Source organism: Zootoca vivipara, chromosome 3 (genome assembly GCF_965207765.1).
Source record: "Zootoca vivipara chromosome 3, rZooViv2.hap1.1, whole genome shotgun sequence".
NCBI lineage: Eukaryota > Metazoa > Chordata > Lepidosauria > Squamata > Lacertidae > Zootoca > Zootoca vivipara.
The window spans coordinates 59038244-59056903 of record NC_142586.1 but is presented as its reverse complement, the minus strand read 5'-3'; the positions used below and the strand labels follow the sequence as shown (position 1 = coordinate 59056903).

At 40.6% G+C, this 18660-nt stretch overlaps 1 protein-coding gene across 2 annotated transcripts in view; it reads right to left on the bottom strand.

Moving 5' to 3' along the window:
- Positions 1-18660, bottom strand: part of ARFGEF3 (ARFGEF family member 3) — a 72872-nt gene that overhangs the window by 32504 nt on the left and 21708 nt on the right. For both annotated transcript variants that reach the window (XM_035108881.3, XM_035108883.3), the window contains exons 4-12: positions 18224-18355; positions 9032-9100; positions 7782-7904; positions 6973-7015; positions 6158-6236; positions 5017-5121; positions 2969-3293; positions 1714-1826; positions 681-1597 (exon numbers count right to left, since the gene is read on the bottom strand). In XM_035108881.3, coding sequence (XP_034964772.3) covers positions 681-1597; positions 1714-1826; positions 2969-3293; positions 5017-5121; positions 6158-6236; positions 6973-7015; positions 7782-7904; positions 9032-9100; positions 18224-18355 — 1906 coding nt within the window. The remainder of the gene's footprint in view (positions 1-680; positions 1598-1713; positions 1827-2968; positions 3294-5016; positions 5122-6157; positions 6237-6972; positions 7016-7781; positions 7905-9031; positions 9101-18223; positions 18356-18660) is intronic.

Sequence of the window (18660 nt, the reverse complement as noted above, 5' to 3'; positions counted from 1 at the left end):
AGTTTTATATAATATAACAGGTTATAATAGGCTGATTTGTCAAAAAATGCAGGAATACAAATGGAAACAGCTATGTCAGAATGAAAATTCCACACAGATTTTGCTGGAAAAATCCATGAGGAGCAGACTGGAATTTTGTACCTGGTTTGTAGATCTTTCCTAAGACGTCCACAAGGGTTCAGATTCTGATATATAACTTTTTCATGCTGCCTATTGAGATCAAGTAGGCACCTTTAATGAACTCTTTTCAAAGTTTGCTGAAAAAATTCTTGACAAGCCTACCCAAATGTTTAGAAAGTTGAGGTGATTTTAACCTGTTTTAGTATTTTAACTTATGTATATTTCAAAGTACGGTTGTAAATTTTTTCTGCTTTAATTGCCTTATCTTTTGGTAAACCACAGAGTTTCTACAATCAAGTGGTACAAAAATCTTATGAAATGAATAAATTAAATTAAATACTTTTTCATTTTTTTGTGAAAAAAAAATAGTTACGTTGGAGCCAGGCCACACAGGCATGCCTTGCATCAACTCCAGAATTAATTCACAGGGCTGCAAATGGATTAGAATGCAGATTCTCTCAAACATATCTGAAAAGAGTCTTTGACATAACAAATATCATTGATCAGCAATGTTCTGCGTTGTTCATTCAATACTGGCTGTGAAGAAAATGATCACCAACCTGAACAAAAAGTTGAAGCGAAGTTCTGGAGGGCCAAATCAACATCTTCCACTTTAGAAAGAGCGATAAGTCGAGGGAGAAGAGCTTCAAGGGACTGGATGAATAATCTGGCACTGTGCTGATCTGCTTCCTGGTTCTTCAGCAGTTTCAAGGAAAGGGCAGCAGTTCGTAAGGATCTGTGACCTGGACAGTCTCTTGGGGTCTGCTCTTCATCAGCCAACGAGCAATTGTCTGAGCCTATGTCTGAAACATCTGACCTTCCGGAATCTTTCTCTGCTGCCATGGAATATTGGTCACATGAATCAAATTCAGTCCTAGAAAGATCTTGGTCATCAACACTGAAATTGCTCTCACTGTACCTGGATCCACAAGAACGTGCCCTGCAGTCAACTGAAAGAAAATTAGTTATATCTGGATAAACAACCGTATGGCTCCGTTGAACAACATCTGGCTGGTCAATGGTTTCTGATTCTGGGTCTTTATAATGAATTTCTTTACCCATTTGTCCAGCCGGAGACTGGAGAGAATTTTTACGAATTTCAGAATGACCTTCCGGAGTGGTCTGTCCCATTTCACCTTCCAAGGTTGTCTGACCAGTATCTGTGGTGACACTAATACTAATGTCAGGACTCTTTTCATTGCCAGTTTCCCAGGGGGTATGGGTATGCTCTGATGACAGGATGCGCCTTTGCCACCTAAAATCAGCATCGTTTATCTCCATTGAATCTCTGCTTGTCTCGCCCCCGTCCTTTAACTCTTCCAAACGTCGCAGAAGCAGATGGACCTGCTCCTCATCGAGGCCTTTCCCTTGACTGAGATCATCCAGGGTGCCAAGGAAGGCACAGACACAGGACACTGAAGCATAGCAAGCTTCAATCCCACCTTTCGCGCAAGCTTCACTCATCCCGTCCAAGATACTACAATAAATAAAAACAAGAGACACTTGTATTCTTTTTATTTGTTTCATTAATTGGAAAATCATGCATTTTTTTAAAAAAGGATTATTGGCTTAAGGAAACCTAGTAGAACATACAGTTTGAGAAGATCCAGGTGGGACTTCCTTTTTGAAATCGACCTTTTCCTGCATTCTGGTTCAGTAGAGCAGGGGCCTGCCAAATCGCAGAGCCGCCGAGGGCTGCCAAGTATCTAAATGGGGTGCAATTCAGGATTTGTATGAGATATCAAAAACTCCTCGCAGATCAAATAAATGCACGATGCTGGAACAAACCTCATCTCTTCGGTAAGCTGATCTGCCCCAGGGTGCACTGAGCTTATTAATTCAAGGATGCAGGATGTACCCATCAATTTATTAACAAAGTTGGTTTCAGAAAGCAGATAAAACCTGTGTTAGCTTGCCCGCACTGACGGCCTAAATGTTACAGAGCAGCCCTGGCCTACCTCTCTAAAGGATCCCTACACCTCCATTTCTTGAGATCAGTTTGGGGTACCCCTGCTTGGCATCTCTTCTTCACATGTTGCAAAACTGGAGAGAGGAGGGTCAGATGGCCAGAGAGTTCTGGTGCCGGAATTTTGGAGCTAATTGCTCGGGGAGCCCCCCCCCCAGATTACTTCACTGTCTGAATTCAGCTCTAGAATGAAGACTTTTTAATATATAGTTTTTATTTGATTTTTTTGTTGATACACCAAGAAAGAAAAGAAAAACAGAAATACAAGCAAAAATAATAATGAACAAAATATTATTTACAAAACAATAAAGCGAAAATTGGTCTTTTTGCTGTAGACCCGACCTCCCATCTATTCCTTACTTCAATTGTATATTACTTGTTGCCGATACACACTTTTGTCATCATGATCTAACTAATTCTTAATTTATCTTAGGTCTCATATCTTTCTTGAAGCTACTACTGAAATTATTCAAATGCTGTGACAGAGTTTAAACTGCTGTAGTTCTCTTTCAAATATATTTTAAAGACTTCCCATTTTGAGACAAATTCCTGTTTTGGTTTATTCTTTATTTATTTTTCTGATAAGCTTTCTAACTCCACATAGTCTGTCAGTTTTTGAGTCCATAGAATGAAGACTTTTCAATCACTTGTGTTTTACTTTGAAATATTACTGTTGGGTTTGTGTCCCTCCCCTGCTTCTTTTATCATTGCATTTATTGTTTCATACGAAAGCAATCTATATAAAATTGCTTTTGAATATGAACGCTTTGCAGTCAAAAAAAGGAAACTGGGGGTGGATGGATCAATAAAGGAAATCCATGGGGTGGATGGGTGGGGATGGGTACAAAGAAACAAACAAAATGGTATTTGCCGTTAGCTCACCTCTTTCATGATCTTGATAGCCTCCACTCTATGCTGAGGTGGAGGGTACAGAAGCATTCGGTGATAAAGAGACTGAAGGACTGGCTTCATGGACTCCACCGATCCCATCAATCGGACAAGTTCTGCCGCAATGTAATAGATCGTCCGGGCAGCAGGACTGCTAAGGGCAGGTGCATTGGAAGAGCAGCCTGACCCTCTGCCGTGATCAGAGACCCCGGAGGAAGGAGAATCCGCTTCGTGGCAGATGTTGCTGTGAGCAGAGGTGATGGTTTTGTCATGGACTGGATTTCCCAAGATGACTACAAGAGCCGGGCACAGCTGCTTCCTGAAAAAGAAAAGCAGCGTGGGAGCGAAACAGACAAACAAATAGGTGGCAAAAGGGGAGGAATCAACACATTGGACAACAAACTTCAGTTATATTTATAAATGAGATCATTGTAAAGCAGGCAGCACCCATAAAATGCCTACAGAAATTGAACAACCACCACGGAAGAGGCATATGTAAATAGAATTATAATATGTAAAGGTAAAGGTAAAGGGACCCCTATTAGGTCCAGTCGTGACTGACTCTGAGGTTGCAGCCGGCGCTCATCTCACTCTATTGGCCGAGGGAGCCGGCGTACAGCTTCCAGGTCATGTGGCCAGCATGACTAAGCCGCTTCTGGCGAACCAGAGCAGTGCACGGAAACGCCGTTTACTTTCCTGCCAAAGCGGTACCTATTTATCTACTTGCACTTTGACATGCTTTCGAACTGCTAGGTTGGCAGGAGCTGGGACCGAGCAACAGGAGCTCACCCCGTTGCTGGGATTCAAACCGCCGACCTTCTGATCGGCAAGCCCTAGGCTCTGTGGTTTAAACCACAGCGCCACCCGCGTCCCAATAATATGTATACAGATATAAATGTAGCTACTATATCTTTACTGGCACACCTTTTTGAAGTCAAACTTGACAATATCAGGAGTAGCCAAGATGGTGCCCTCCACATATTGCTGAACTAGAATGGCTATCATTCTTGACTACTGGCAATGCTGGCTGGGGCTCATGGGGGTTTGAGTCAAACAACATCTGGAGGGGAGCACATTGGGCATGGCACTGTACACCAAACTATAACTTAGCAGGACCAGGTGAACATGTTGACTCAGCAATGAGCTAAGCCAAGGTTTGGCTAAGCTTCAGCTCATGGCTAGTGAGATGAGAGCTTAACCACACATCCTGGTTTGTATGACACACAAACCTTGACTTAGCTCAGCGCTGTGGGACTGTATAAAGCAGGCATAGGCAACCTTGGCTCTCCAGATGTTTTGGAACTACAACTCCCATGATCCCTAGCTAACAGGGCCAGTGGTCAGGGATCATGGGAGTTGTAGTTCCAAAACATCTGGAGAGCCAAGATTGCTTATGCCTGGTATAAAGGAGAGGCGCATTTAGCTTACCGTGTCATATGACCCAAGGCTACCCCGGTCTATATTCTGCACAAACAATTTTAATATAGAGGCAGTATTATGAGCATCTGTTGAATGAATGAGGGCACCTATTCCCTTGGGAATGGAGACAGTATTATTATTGGAAAGATTTGAAAGGGCCTCTCTGGCAAAGACGTCCAGAGGTTACTTTTATCATGGAGAATGACATACTCATGACAATTTCTCATTTACCAAAGCCCTCTTTGGGGGCTTAGTCTTCTTGCATGCAAACACCAATTGAGGAGAAGCAGTTATGTGCTACAAAGTCCCGTCCTCTCTGGTGCTTCATGTTTATCCAGGTTTAGAGCCATCCATAAGTTTGAGGGAAACAGTTTGGCATGAAGAGCCTCTTCTACTTGTGGAGGCTCCCTGCAGGGTTTACAACCCTGAATGACTTACAGTCCTGATTGGACACAAAACTATTTCATATTTGCTCCAGTGTGGTTAAGCACATTTATGTAAGACTGAAACTCCAGTTCTTCTCGAAGAACATAATCTTCCTTTAACGGGGACTAAGCCATGAACCCAATGAGGATTACATGAACAGAATTGCACTCCGAAAGGTTCCGAGCAGATTTACTTACCATATGAGGTCAGTGAATCCTTTATGATGGTGCATATTAGGAGAGGAACTATTCAGCATTGAGAGAATGCATTCCAGGAAGAGAAGTTGCAACTGCTGATTCTCACTGACAAATTGAAGCAAAGTGTGCTACAGTTTATTGTTCATTTCAACCAGGTGCAATAATACAAATTTTTAAAAGCAAATACTTTTTCTCCCTATTTCATGGAGAAATACAAAAGGAAAACAAACATGAAAACAGCTGGATGCAATTATCCAGAATAAATTTCTCCTAAGTAGAAATATCAATTTCTCATGAAAATGTTCAGGGTTGTTATAAACATTAATTGTATATATCACTTCCCACTTCACAAAATGATTTATAACTCAAGCAGAATTCTAAAATAATAATAATCACATGAGCATGGTAAAAAAACACCGAAGCAATAAATTAAAATACTGTAGTAAAAACTCCCAAACATATTAAATGTAGAAGGGTTCACTGATCAGTATAATAACGGGCACTTCACAAGTATAATAATAATATATAATGCATACTGCTGTTCAGTATTAACAACTACTTCACTTACAGGATTGTTGCAGTAATTAAGAATGTGTGCCATTAGCACAAAATGCAATAGATATAAATAAAGCTACTGCTAATAAACTGCTTGCAATTACAAAGTAGACAGATCCTACATGCAAATAATTACAGTTATTTAGATGTACGAGTAATTACTTAAACTTAATGTAGGACACATTAGTACTGATAATTACTGGGAAATGCCTGCTTTTGCAGTGTAGATCAGAGCTACTCTATTGTTACCCAATTCACTTCTCAAATAATTTTTCTATGATACTGTTCATATATCACAGCCTAGTGCGTCAAGGACTAATTAACTTAAATGTGTGCTAATTACATGCTGGCATGCAATACTCAAGGTGGATTACCATTGTCTTATCACAAAATGAAAAGATAAAGTTGCTGTTAACTGCTTACATGGAACAATTTTATTTTTTTTAAAGATAGCCAATTGTTGTTCCCTACTGTCAATCATCAGGTGGACACAAGTAGACAACAGACAAAAAATGAAACTCCATAATGGAGACAGAGTAATAAACAGAATGTTGCTCCCCATTTAAATTCAGAAACAATTACTCACCTGATGACTGCCTGAAGTTTTTCACAGAGAACCGTGAAGACAGAGACAACATCGTCACAAAGGGACTCTGTGGCAGAATCTCCAAAAGGGGCAAAGGACACATATTAGCAGCAGCCATGTGTATACCTAACTACACCAAAGCTCGACACCTGCAGAAACATCTCCCACTTCAGTGACTTCAAACTTTGCACAGAACATGATGAAGACGACATTGGATATGGCGTTGAAAGAGAAGCTTTCTCTGGGCATATGTGGACAGGACTCTCCTCTGCCCCCAATTCAGTGCTCTGGCGCAAAATATGGAATGAAACATCTACTGAAGAAAACGATTCGACCAACCGTTGGGGGAAGGGAACGCTGGAAGCGGAAGGGGAGGAGCTGTTTCCTGCAAGTGTTGCTGGGAAGGAGGAAGTGAGCAGAACTCCATGCAGGGCTTGAAGGACAGCTGCATGAAGGACACAGAGACATGGGGATAGTGCTCAGGATGCCTCTGAATCCAATGCAGCGCTGCTGGGAAGTACAAGCCCCTCTTGAGATGTAAATGCTATGAACGCTCTCTCCATAAAACCAAGGTGTAAATATGTGTGAATAAACCATATTTCTTAAAGGCACTGCCACCTCTGCTGCATCTCATTCCAAAGGAACACAAACTCTGGTTAAGGGCCAAGACCCCTGGAATCTTGCTACCGCTTGGCAGTGATTGGAGTGGCTTGTAACAAAATTTACAATAATTTTGCATAGGCATGGTGGTGAGGGGGGGGAAGGAAGTTGAAGGGGAGAAATAAACCAGTTTCTGAGTAGTTATGAACTCATACCTGGGCTCTTGCACCCCTGAAGGACTCCTTGGCTTTCAGCTATCTATTCAGGAAAGAAATATATTGTCATTAGCGCAGGTATGGGAAAGTACCCATGTCTACTGAAGAACAACTTTTCACTTTTCTATTTCTAGACATATGAGCAATAATAGAAACCACTCCTGAGACAAGACTCTAACCCAGGCATCCCCAAACTTTGCCCCCCAGATGTTTTGGACTACAATTCCCATCTTCCCTGACCACTGGTCCTGTTAGCTAGGGATCATGGGAGTTGTAGGCCAAAACATCTGGAGGGCCGCAGTTTGGGGATGCCTGCTCTAACCCGATCCAGAGGAGAGTAATGGAGTTTCCAGATGGGCTTTCAGGGCTGCAGAAGTTTGTTTCTAGGACCAGACTCTGAAAAAAATTCCCGCACTAAATGAGACAAACTATAGCATTAGTTTTTTTGTCTATAATGGGATCCACTTTTACCCTGGATCCCAACATTCCTTTTATTTATTTATTTAGTGCCATATCAAGATAAATTTTAAATGGCAGGAAATTACTATATGCTGGAATATCGCCCTGAATTTCATCACATAAAATTGCAACGTAAAACGCCTGTGATTTTCCAGGTGAATGGGGGTGCAAACAGTTTGTTTCTGGATGCTAACATGGAACCAATTTCCATAACATGGAAATGAGCACTAAACTTCTGCTGGATGCTAGTTTTCCAGAAGTGGCCTTTACACTGTATGAAAGCTAATATAAAACATGGAAAGTAGCACTGCAAGGAAATCACAACCCATTGTTGTTGCTATAGAACTCACTGGATTCTCTTGTTTTTGCCGTAACTGTAAAGTCAAATCACTCAACATCTGGCTGAGAGTTGCTCGCACAGCTGTATTAATGCTCCGCTGATGGTAACTGGAGACATAGGTTTCAATGCACACCTGGTTGGGAAGGAAGAAAGGAACAGCAGAAGCAATTTAATTATAGATGTAATAAAATAAGACTACCTACATAATTATAATTGGTAGAAGTAGGAGGGCGGTTATTGTTTTGTTTTGTTTTCATTTTCCTTTTATTATGTATTTCATGTTTTTTGTTTTATGTTGTGAATCACCCTGTGATCTTCAGATGAAGGGTGGTATACAAATTTAATAAATAAAAGGGAAAGTTCAATGAAATAGAACTATTTCTGACAACAGTCTAAATTCTGAATCACCCAAGTCTAAATAGTCTAAATTTATACCACAATATTTCCCCAAGGAAGAAAACTACTAGGGCTCCAGTCTGAATGGTCACCTGATAGTTTTAATATAGCTCCTCATATTTTGATGGAAGAGGCTTTCTTATTTCATTCATATATACACCTCTATTTGGAATGTACTATTTCAGACTCCAGGTAAGAGGTGACATGATTCAGTGTTCTTCCATACAAAAAAACCAAAACCAAAACCAAAATGGCTGTACATAAAACACTAGCTATCAGGAACATCATGAGATCTAGCATAGCCTTATTCATTCTGCATAAGCGCCCTACATTTAAATCCCATCCCACCCCCCACCAAGAATCTTGGGAATTGTAGTTTATTAGGGGAAGAGCACTAAACAACTGTTGGCAAGATTCTTGGGGATGGGGGACAGGAAATATGTTTTACCGGTAATTGTATTATATATAGAGGTGTATTCCACCATGCAATCTTCAACCTGCAGTCAGAAATAGTAGAACCCTAACACAGACTTACCACTTCAGTAGGAACTAGCCCCTAGTTGAGAGCAGCTTTAAAAATTATCCACTTACCCTCTTTTATTATTTGGTCTTATGAATTGGAATCATGCCATCTTTACATATTTGAATCGGAACTGAAAAAGCATTGGTGAAAAATCATAGAATGTGTAAATTCAATCGATAGCTAGGTTCAATTCATGCATGAGTCCAAATTAAGTTGGTCCTCTTGTCATTTGAGTAATTTACCTCTGACCTAGCTGCTAAAGGCACATTCTAGCGGCAGACTGCTAGGTTATTTTATTAACATAGCCCAAGTTTGGCTTCCAGTGGAGAAAGAGCACTCACCTCAGCAATCTTAAGTACCGAACTCCCATTCAGCTCAAATGTTGGAGTGTATGTTATACAGAGCAGGACCTGCAATCAAAGGAACAACAGAGGGCAAGAGCTTTAGTAGGACCTGGTGAAGGCTATGAAGTTCACCGAGAAGCAAGTCTACCACGTGTCCTACCTTTGCTAATCACAGAATCACAAGGCAGAAACAGACCAGAGGGGCAAATCAAACCTCTCCTTAAGGCAGGATCCCACAGATTAATTCATGTAGCCCAGAAGACAGTACAGTATAGGAATAAAGAAGGAGCGCCATACAAAAGTGTCTGCATATGGCTAGTCATTGATTAGCTTTTATAGCGACTAGGGGAAAACTCTATTTCACATTCCCCCACTCTGCTCCAAATTGTCTAGGGGTCACTACTCAGTCTGACATGGTGGAAAAATCAAGTCCAGCTCTTTATTCTGAGGCATATCCACCCATCATCACATGTAGTGACTTGGGTTCCATTCATTCATGAGTTATAAGAAAGACAGGTTCAATGTCACATGAAACTGTCTATTTTGGTATCGAACCCAATGAACCAAAAAACTGAAAATGGGGCATTTACCCTCTGTCAAAACTCATCATGTGAATTCTGCTTTACAACAGTTCCCAGCAGTCCAAGCTTAGGGCAAGCCAAATCACAGCTGAGATGGCGCAGCATGTTGGGTTGTGCTTCTCCACCTAGCCTCTGATTTGTGGAAGGATGATTTGCAGTGGCCCCTGAGAAGGTTAGCCTGAAAGTAAATACATGTCTTTTCACACACTTTAACAATCCTTGGATTGCGAGAAATAGGAAATTTGTGGTTACCGGGGGAAATGCTACCGTAGCTATTATAGACTATTAAATATATCCATCGAACTGTGAATTTTGCCTGGAGGACAAATGTGTACAAACTGTAACAGTGCACAAAATACTGTAAATGTCTTTTCATAAGCTTTAAAATATTATTCAACTCTGGTAATATGCAAATTTTAAGAAAGTATCTGCAAAATGGCAAGCAGAAATTTAAAGATTCTACCCAAACATTATCTGGAGAAAAGAGGACTAGAATAGGATCCTCCCTGTTATAAAACAGGATTTCAGTGGCCTCTGTTGGTATTATTTCTCTGCTCTCTCATAACACAAACTTGAGAAGGCCTAAAAAAATAGAAACTGAGCCAGTAAAAAGTTAAATGTTCTCATTACCAATTAATAAACTCAGAATTATAAAGGTTTTAAATGTGCAGCTAAAACACAGTAAGAAAGTTGTCTGCAAGATCACCTTACGGATCCCATTCCACATTACTAGTGCCAACTTTAAAAAGCCATACTGTGTGTAATACAAATATTGCTTTTCAAAAAGACAATATACCCGGAGCAAGGTCTCTAACTCAGAGCAGTTTAAGGAGGGCACCAAAATTACTCAACAAAATGGAAAGAAGAGCATGAAACAGAAATTTCTCCTATAAAAAGAGAAAGCCTGCTATGTGTAGTAATGTCGACTAAATAGGCAAACAATATCAGGATGATTGTCCTCTTGAAAATGCCCTGATGAATGCTGTTTCCATTAATGAGTGATCCATAATGAGGATGTGGATTTTAATTACGGCCAGAGTGCTTTCTGTCTTGAAAAAACTACTGCTTTGCTCCTTGGTTGCCCAGACCACACAACTGATATGCTGATGAGATTTTTCAGCTCAACAAGGAAAAGAAACAATGGATTATGCCGTCTTTATCAGAACGAAAACAACTTCCCCTAGAACTGGGTTGGGCAACCTATTTCTGGTTAAGTCTTTACAGAGTATTTTATATACCTATAAATCTAAGAGCCTATTAAATATTATTGTGAAACATACCACATACACACAAAAGTATCTCACAGAAGAAATAACTGCTTGGAAATCTACAAGTGTGTTGGTATTTTGCAGCTTTCACAGCTATAACACCAATTCCCCAATCATCTTTTCTCCATATCTATTTGCATGATTACCCCCCAATACACTAAGTGACAAGCATTCCATGTTGCTAAATTAATCAGTCAGCTAGCAAGCAACAGACCCTTACATCAGATGCACACATCTACGCAAGTTGCTTGAGCTTTTCTCCAATCATGTGCTCTAGACCACCCACATTCAGAGAGAGGTGAGTATAATGGCAGCTTCATAAAGCAAATGTAATAACACTTCCAATCTAATATGCTGAGAATGACGGGAGAGAAAACAAGGGGAAAAAATCCATGTCCAGTAGAGCTGTAGGCAAGGGTCTGTGTATAACAAACATGAAACAATGGTGTGGTATTAATACAGGCATATAGAAGCAAGGAATAATCAGCATATCTACAACACAGTCTTACAACTAGGTAAGAATTAAGGCTATGAAGAATGCGAGGTACATTCCTTGGGGTTTCAGCCAGCTCTAGAATTCTGTTGTGAAATTTGCCCATTATACAAGGACTTGTCTGTCTGTAAGTCCTGTTTCAATATATATATATATTCCCACAGTTTGCTGGGCATTTCAGGTGCTCTTTTAAATATTCTCTCAGTCATGGGTGGGAAAACACTTATGTATTAACAGATTCCCCCATACCTTGCAGAATCTCTAAATGACCCAGCCACATGGGCAGAGCTTTGTTTTGCTCCATATAGTTGGATCAATTAAATACAACCCCAACTGCATAGGATCTGCTCGTAGATACATACACTGCTCACATACGGCTGGGAGAACATTTAATGGGTGCTTCACTAATCTCAGATTTATTTGTTTGTTTTTAAGCAATGAAGACTTCATATGGCATTCACAAATTAAAAATCACATCCTGGGTATGTAATGTACATTTGCTTTAAATGAAAATTAGTTGCAGCCCTTTGGCTCATGATCAATACAGCGGCTCAGGAAACACAGTAGATTCCCTTTCTGATAGGAGCTTCGAGGCAGCTATGAATAAGGTAAGATGACCAATGCAAATCAAAGTTATTAATAGGCAGGCTCTGAAGAGGTCATAAACTGTAAAGAGCTAAGGGACAGGGAGACTAAAAGCAAGTAGTAAGAAGAAACCTGAGGGACAGGTTGACAGAAATGATGACTGAAGAAAAGGCGCAATAGACAAGAGACAAGTAACTGAGGCATGAATGAGCTAATCAGGGCAGGGCTCTGAAGATGAGCAGTGCTGAAAATGCTGTGGAACGAGAGAGAGAGAGAGGGGGGGGGGACTACCACAGTAATTGGGATAAAGTAGACAACATATGCCTTTGGACAGTTGTGAGTCCAAAATGACTCTTGGGGTGCACACCTGGTCTTTCAGGGACACGGTTACCCTATTGGGGACCAGTGAGCCCCCCACCTGCCCCTTCCCTATCCCCCAAGAAGAGTACTTCTGTCTTGTCAGAATTCAACCTTAATTTGTTAGCCGCCATCCATCCACCAACCGCCTCCAGACACTCACACAGGACCTTCATCGTCCTCACTAGTTCTGATTTGAAGGAGAGGTGGAGCCAAGCTACATTCAGGGCCAAGATATGCTTCTATCTGCAACATGGAATATGTCAGCTATGTGCCAATTTTCATGCTTTCTGTAGGCCTCAATAGGCTGCTTCCATTGAGCTTTATGCAGATAAATAAATAACCTAAATAATATTGACCAGAGTCTGGGATACAATAAAAGTTAGCTATTGTTGTCTCCAATTGTTGAAATAAAACCCAATAGCCTGGTTCAAGTGATTTTTTTTTGTGCCCCCCATGAACAAAACAAGGGCAAACACATTCATAATTCTGTATGTGTTGTATAAACATGGCATATTTAATTATGAAGATGATGAAGAAGATGGTTTCCCATTAATCAGTGGAGCTGTAAAAATGCTCTGCTGCCACTAGGAACTATTATTCAGAGTGATCAATGCTTCAAATGTCTGGGCAAAGTCTCATATCAGGAGTGGAGTAACCACGTATGTGACATGTTGTACATTCTCTAAATAAAGCCTTCATTAATTTGCTGTGCTAAGGCAGAACTCCAACTAAAAACCAGCTGATATGCAACAACAGTAGTAATAATGAAACAAGGAGAATCATTTAACAGGGTTCTTTAATGGCTCTGGTAGTAGATTTGGCATTCAGAGTTACAACAATACAAGGAATGTAGGAACCAAAGGCAGAAAAAGAAAAACAATGGAATTTTTTCTTTCAAGTAAGCATATACAGGATTGCCATCTGTGAGCCTTTTATAATTGTTTCTTAACATTAAACATTGGTGGTGGAGGAATTGGGGGGGGGGGAACAAGTGTCTCACCTTCTGCAAGTAGCATTCAGCTTCTGCAAAACCACCATTGGCTACAATCCAGGAAGGTTCAACTTTAATAGATTGCTCTATTTACCACCACTCATACCCGATGGACAGGATGATCTGATATTGCCTAAAAGCCTCCTTTTTACTAAAGTTTAAGATGACAGGTCAGTGTAACCTCAAGGCAAGAATAAAATGTAACTTAAACAAGCCAGGTAAGCAAGCCTAGGAGGATCAGGTCTCACTTGCTATTTCACACACAAAATTGAATCTATGGAAAGATTGAGGAAGGGGGACCACAACTAGAGCATCAGTTTCCTGTTAGGTAAGTTACATATTTACTATTCATTAAAAGGAGGTGGCAGGTTCCCTAAAGGAAGCACCACAGAAACAAATGCTCGCTTTAAGTATATTCCACCACTCAGTTGGGTAAACACTCAACGGAACAGGTGGCTACACAGATATCAAGAGTCCTTCTTTAATCCCTTCCTACGTGTGTTCTTTTAGCCACACAAAAGGCTTCTGTTTGTTTCCTTTCCTGCATGGCATACACCACACAGACCTGCTAAATTTATGAAAATTAGTTTTTCTAGAGTCAGGGTGAAAAACAAGGATCAAAGCCTATTAATATTGTAAGAAATATTCATACCACCAATCCTGGTTTTTTATCACTTTAATTAACAGTAAAGGGGGGGGGACAGCCTCATAAATACCAGAAAAGGTCACAACTGACAGTAGTTCAGGGAACTAGCTGAGCAGGGATTAATTAGTTGTTTCCAGCTCTCGCTTTTCTTTGCACACAGCAGCTCTCTCAGCAGTTCCATATTTCCTAGGACAGTCTGCCCCTACTGGGTGCCCTGCAGATGTATTGGGCTACAACCCCCATCAGTCGCCAGCTGCATGGGCAATGCTTAAATCGCCAGTGATGGAAGCTGAAGTCCAGAACATTGGGAGGCAACTAGGTTAAGGTTTGAGGAATGCAGGTGTTAGCCATATCGGTGAAAGCAGACACCCAATATTCCATTCAAATCTACCTGTAAAGTGCAGATAATCTCTCTATACCTGCTGGGATCTTCTCCTGCACTGCTAAAGGGTTCATATTTGGGGATGACTTTTATTTATTTATTAATGGAAAAACTCTTATGTCTGCAACTAGAACCACAGAAATTTGGTGGTTTTTACCGGCATGGAGATAAAAGTGAAGGAGAAAGCAAAACTATCGCGTGTCAAGCAATATCTGGGGCTCCATTAAATAAATTGGCAATGTTATTATAACTAATGTTTGTTTTTCCCCCAAATAGTGACTTGTAGATCTACCCACATAAGTGTTGCTAGGTTCCTGTGGCAGGCATTTGGAAGAACACAGAGTATCTGGAATGGGCTGAATTAGATACAGGAGACTAAGAATCTCGCAGAAACACCATTCGGAACATGCTTCTACTATTCAGGGTATTGAAGCATCTCCTTTCCTTAGCAGCCAACATGACAGACCTTTAACTCTGCACTGCAACATGATGTAATAAAAGGAAATGAGACTTTGACAAAAAGGGAAATATGAAAGTAAAGGTGTATATTTGTTACAAAGTATGCTAGGAATTTGGTAAATGTTCCCATTCACATCTGAATAGTGAGAATCTCCGATGAATTGTGTTAATGTCAGCATTACTATGCCCTCATTTGTCAGACATTCGCTAGAGAATGTTGACAACCTCATTTAGGAGACTGTCAATGTTCCCTAGTATATCTCTGAGTTATTGGTCATTCACAAAATTCACCAGTTCCAGTGCTGATGTAATCCTTATTCCAGTAAAGATCATTGAGAGAAGAACAGGAGAAATTCATCCCTGAGATGGATGGGAGAGTTATTAAGCATGCATGATTCCATTCTTAAATGTACTGTATTTTTCCGTGTATAGACAATGTTTTTTGCTTTAAAACAGGCTTTCTCAGCTTTGGCCCTCCAGATGTTTTGAGACTACAATTCCCATCATCCCTGACCATTGGTCCTGCTAGCTAGGGATCATGGGAGTTGTAGGCCAAAAACATCTGGAGGGCTGATGTTGAGGAAGCCTGCTTTAAAATGTAAGTAAAAATTGGGGTCATCTTATTCATGCATGGTGGATGCACAGGGGCTCTGGCTCTGGTGCGTGTGGCCTGGGCTCAGGTTTGGACTCTGGTGTGGGTGGCCCAGGTTCTGGTTTGGGCTCTGGCCTGACTTCTTAATTTTGGGTTCAAAAATAGAGGGGTCATCTTATACATGGGGGTGTCTTATACAGAAAAAAATACGGTAGTTTGTGATCAGGAATATGGCATCTAGACTATGCATTAGTGAAATAGCAGCTTATCTATCACACATTTTGTAAAGTTGTTTATTTGTCTGTTCACTTGGCATTGGGACATCTCTTAGGATATCAAACTAAATTTTGCACAATAGTTCCAAAGGCCAAGGAGCAGATCTAAGTGTGGATACAACTGGATGCCATTTGGAATCAAGATGGTGAACTGGACCTTTCAAAACTGCGCTGATTTTAACCACTGATTTCAAAATTGCATTACTTTATTTTTGGTATAGTTTCTTAGAATTCCTGAGTAATGCCCGGTACAAGGCCACTAGTAGATTATATGGGAGTTGGACAATAATTAGTGATGGGGGTAATGTAATAGGTATTTTTTATAAGTGCAAAGTGTGAACAACTTGGGTGCAGAAAGGGTTTGGTATTTCCTGACATCTTTGTAGACGCTTTAGAATCTTACAAAACCAAGTCAGAGAGACATTTCCAAAGTTTGGTCTGCTATGAGGTGACAAATAGGTAGTTGCATCATTCAGATTAGTAAACAAGGATGCTTGGCCTTAGCAGAAGATCAGATAGCACCCGTATAGCTGACCTGACTAAATTTGGTGCTGTTCTTGTCAAGATGGCACATGTTCTTGCGGACAAAGCAGAAAAATCCCATTGCACCAAAAGAAAAATGCAAAAACAAACCCCCAAACCCCACCCACTTTGAAAGCATTTAGTACAAATAGCAGTGAAGACTTTGAGTCTACAGTCTAATTCTAACATATGTCCTTTTAAAAAAACTTTAAAAGAAATCATGAAAAGAAATTCAATCTGTGCAATTCCAAAAGGATTCTGGAAGTTAGCCATAGAGTGAACCCTATGCATTTTCATGTCTTATTCATCCTTCATGCAATGAAGGGTGGAGTATAAATTCAAAAAATAAATGGATAAATTCTGAAGTTGTAACTGGCTGATGGTGCTAAATTAAATATAAGAGGTCTCACAGGAATTATCTAGGTTTTAGACAGTTTGAATTCCTTTAGGATTAGGTATTTCCTTATATATTAAATAGATAACATAGCAGTTTAAGAACCTGCATGTATCCCCACTTCCTCGGAAACATCCGTCTGTCCAAGGCTGCAGCCTGGAACAGTAGCCTTGTTCAAGGCTCATAGTGGAGAGAATGTTTTGGGATAGAAAAAGAAGGAAAAGGGACACTTTCCCAGCCTCTCTCAACAGCTCTTTGGTGATACTAGTGCTCATTTAGACATTTAATGTCGCAAGAACATAATAGCAGCAATGTTTTATAATTTATGTACCTGCCTCCTGGAATTTGCTAAATAATGCTAAAGGATTTAGGTTTGGGTATGGCTGCCAGCCCTGATCTTAAGCTTATTATTGCTATGGGTGTTGGGGTGTAAGTCTCCTCACCCCCGTCACGAAACATCACTGTAGAATGCCATGAGGTTGTTTTCTGTTTCTGCATTCAGCAGGCCCTTGCAGTCACTGTGTATGGGGTCCTTGCAATGGGGTCCTAGGTTCTAAATATCCCTTTGCTTTTCCATTTACAAAATAACACGCTTCCACAAACACAAATATTCATTTTCAGCACTCACTTTCATACACATCCTTCTCTTATATACCCCAAAGGTGAAAAACCATCTATCTTAACACTACTTCTCACCAGTCAGGCATATCTTTTCCAGGAAGGAACTGACATGACAAAAGTCAGTTGGAACAAGGATCTAATGGCCTCCCCTCATCTCCAGTGCACAAGGCTGCATGCCAAGGAAGCACTCCTCCTGATTTCATTCTCAGCAATTAAAGTGTGTATAGTTCTAGGAACAGCAGTGTGCATTAAATATACAAAGGATTTACAAGTCTCACACTTCAGTTCTGGCACTGGAGTATTTTGAGCGCAAGGGTGTTTTTTTAAAGCTTCTCAGGGAAAAAAAAAGAACAACCCACAATGTTAACCTTTCCCCCCGCCCCACACGTTCTCATCCCATCAGCCCATGATGAGCCACCTTACATACGGTAAACATTATATGCAGTCTCCTTTATCACACAGTGCAATGCTTAATAGCAGCCAGCATGGTAGGGGTGGGGCCCACTCACCCAAACTCCAGTTTGTTCCTGCTGCTTACTGGGAAGCAAAAAAGCAAGGGGGTGAGGTGCAAGCACACTTGCAGAGCCAATCTGGTGCTCCTGACCTGACGGTGTGTTTGCACTGCGTCAACGTCCCCACTCCCCCCGATAAGGTGGCACCCCACCATGCCATCTGCTACTGGCAATGCTGTTTGTTAAAGACACCTGCTTTTTCCATTAGGCATAAAAATGCAAAACTCTTTGCATGCAGTCGTTTCTAGGATTTTCCGTCTCAACAGTGTGGTCGCAATTTAAATCTTCTGTCATAAATGTCATGTTGACACAATGATGCCCTATGAATCCAGACTTCAGTTGGTAAAGCTGAATTCAACTTGCAACAAAAAATATGAGAGCTGGTTTCGTACCATGACGTAAGAAATGTTACTAAGGATTCAGAGAAGCTCCAGAGAGCTGCAGAGTTGAGTCAGTCAGGAAGTCTCCCCTTCAGCCACGTAAGTACTGACGTCTGTTAAATACTAACCTTCATGACTTCTACCTGCAGGTCTTCGTTGAGGGAAGGAGTCACTCTGACTGCATTCAGCATTTGATTAAGCAACTGCTTGTCATCAGAGTCTGTTTCCATGGTTACAAATCTCTCGTCAGACAGTAGCTTCTGCAAAGAGAGAATGTGACTGCTTAATCACAGAGATTCTTGATTTGCTTGATACATAATGCTGGTATAAAAATCATATTAACCCCCCCAAATACCTTATTCTGTTTTTTATATTTTAAAATGTATACCCCATTGTTCACCATGCAGTTCTCAAAGCAGCTTACAACAATGAAATACATAATATACAAAATTTAAAGCTTAAAGTAAACCTCAAAAATCCTCAGAATTTTAAAATGTCAGAAAATAATGTAAAGCATCAGAGATGCATTCAAGGTCCAAAGGCCTCCTGAAATAAAGTGAGTTTT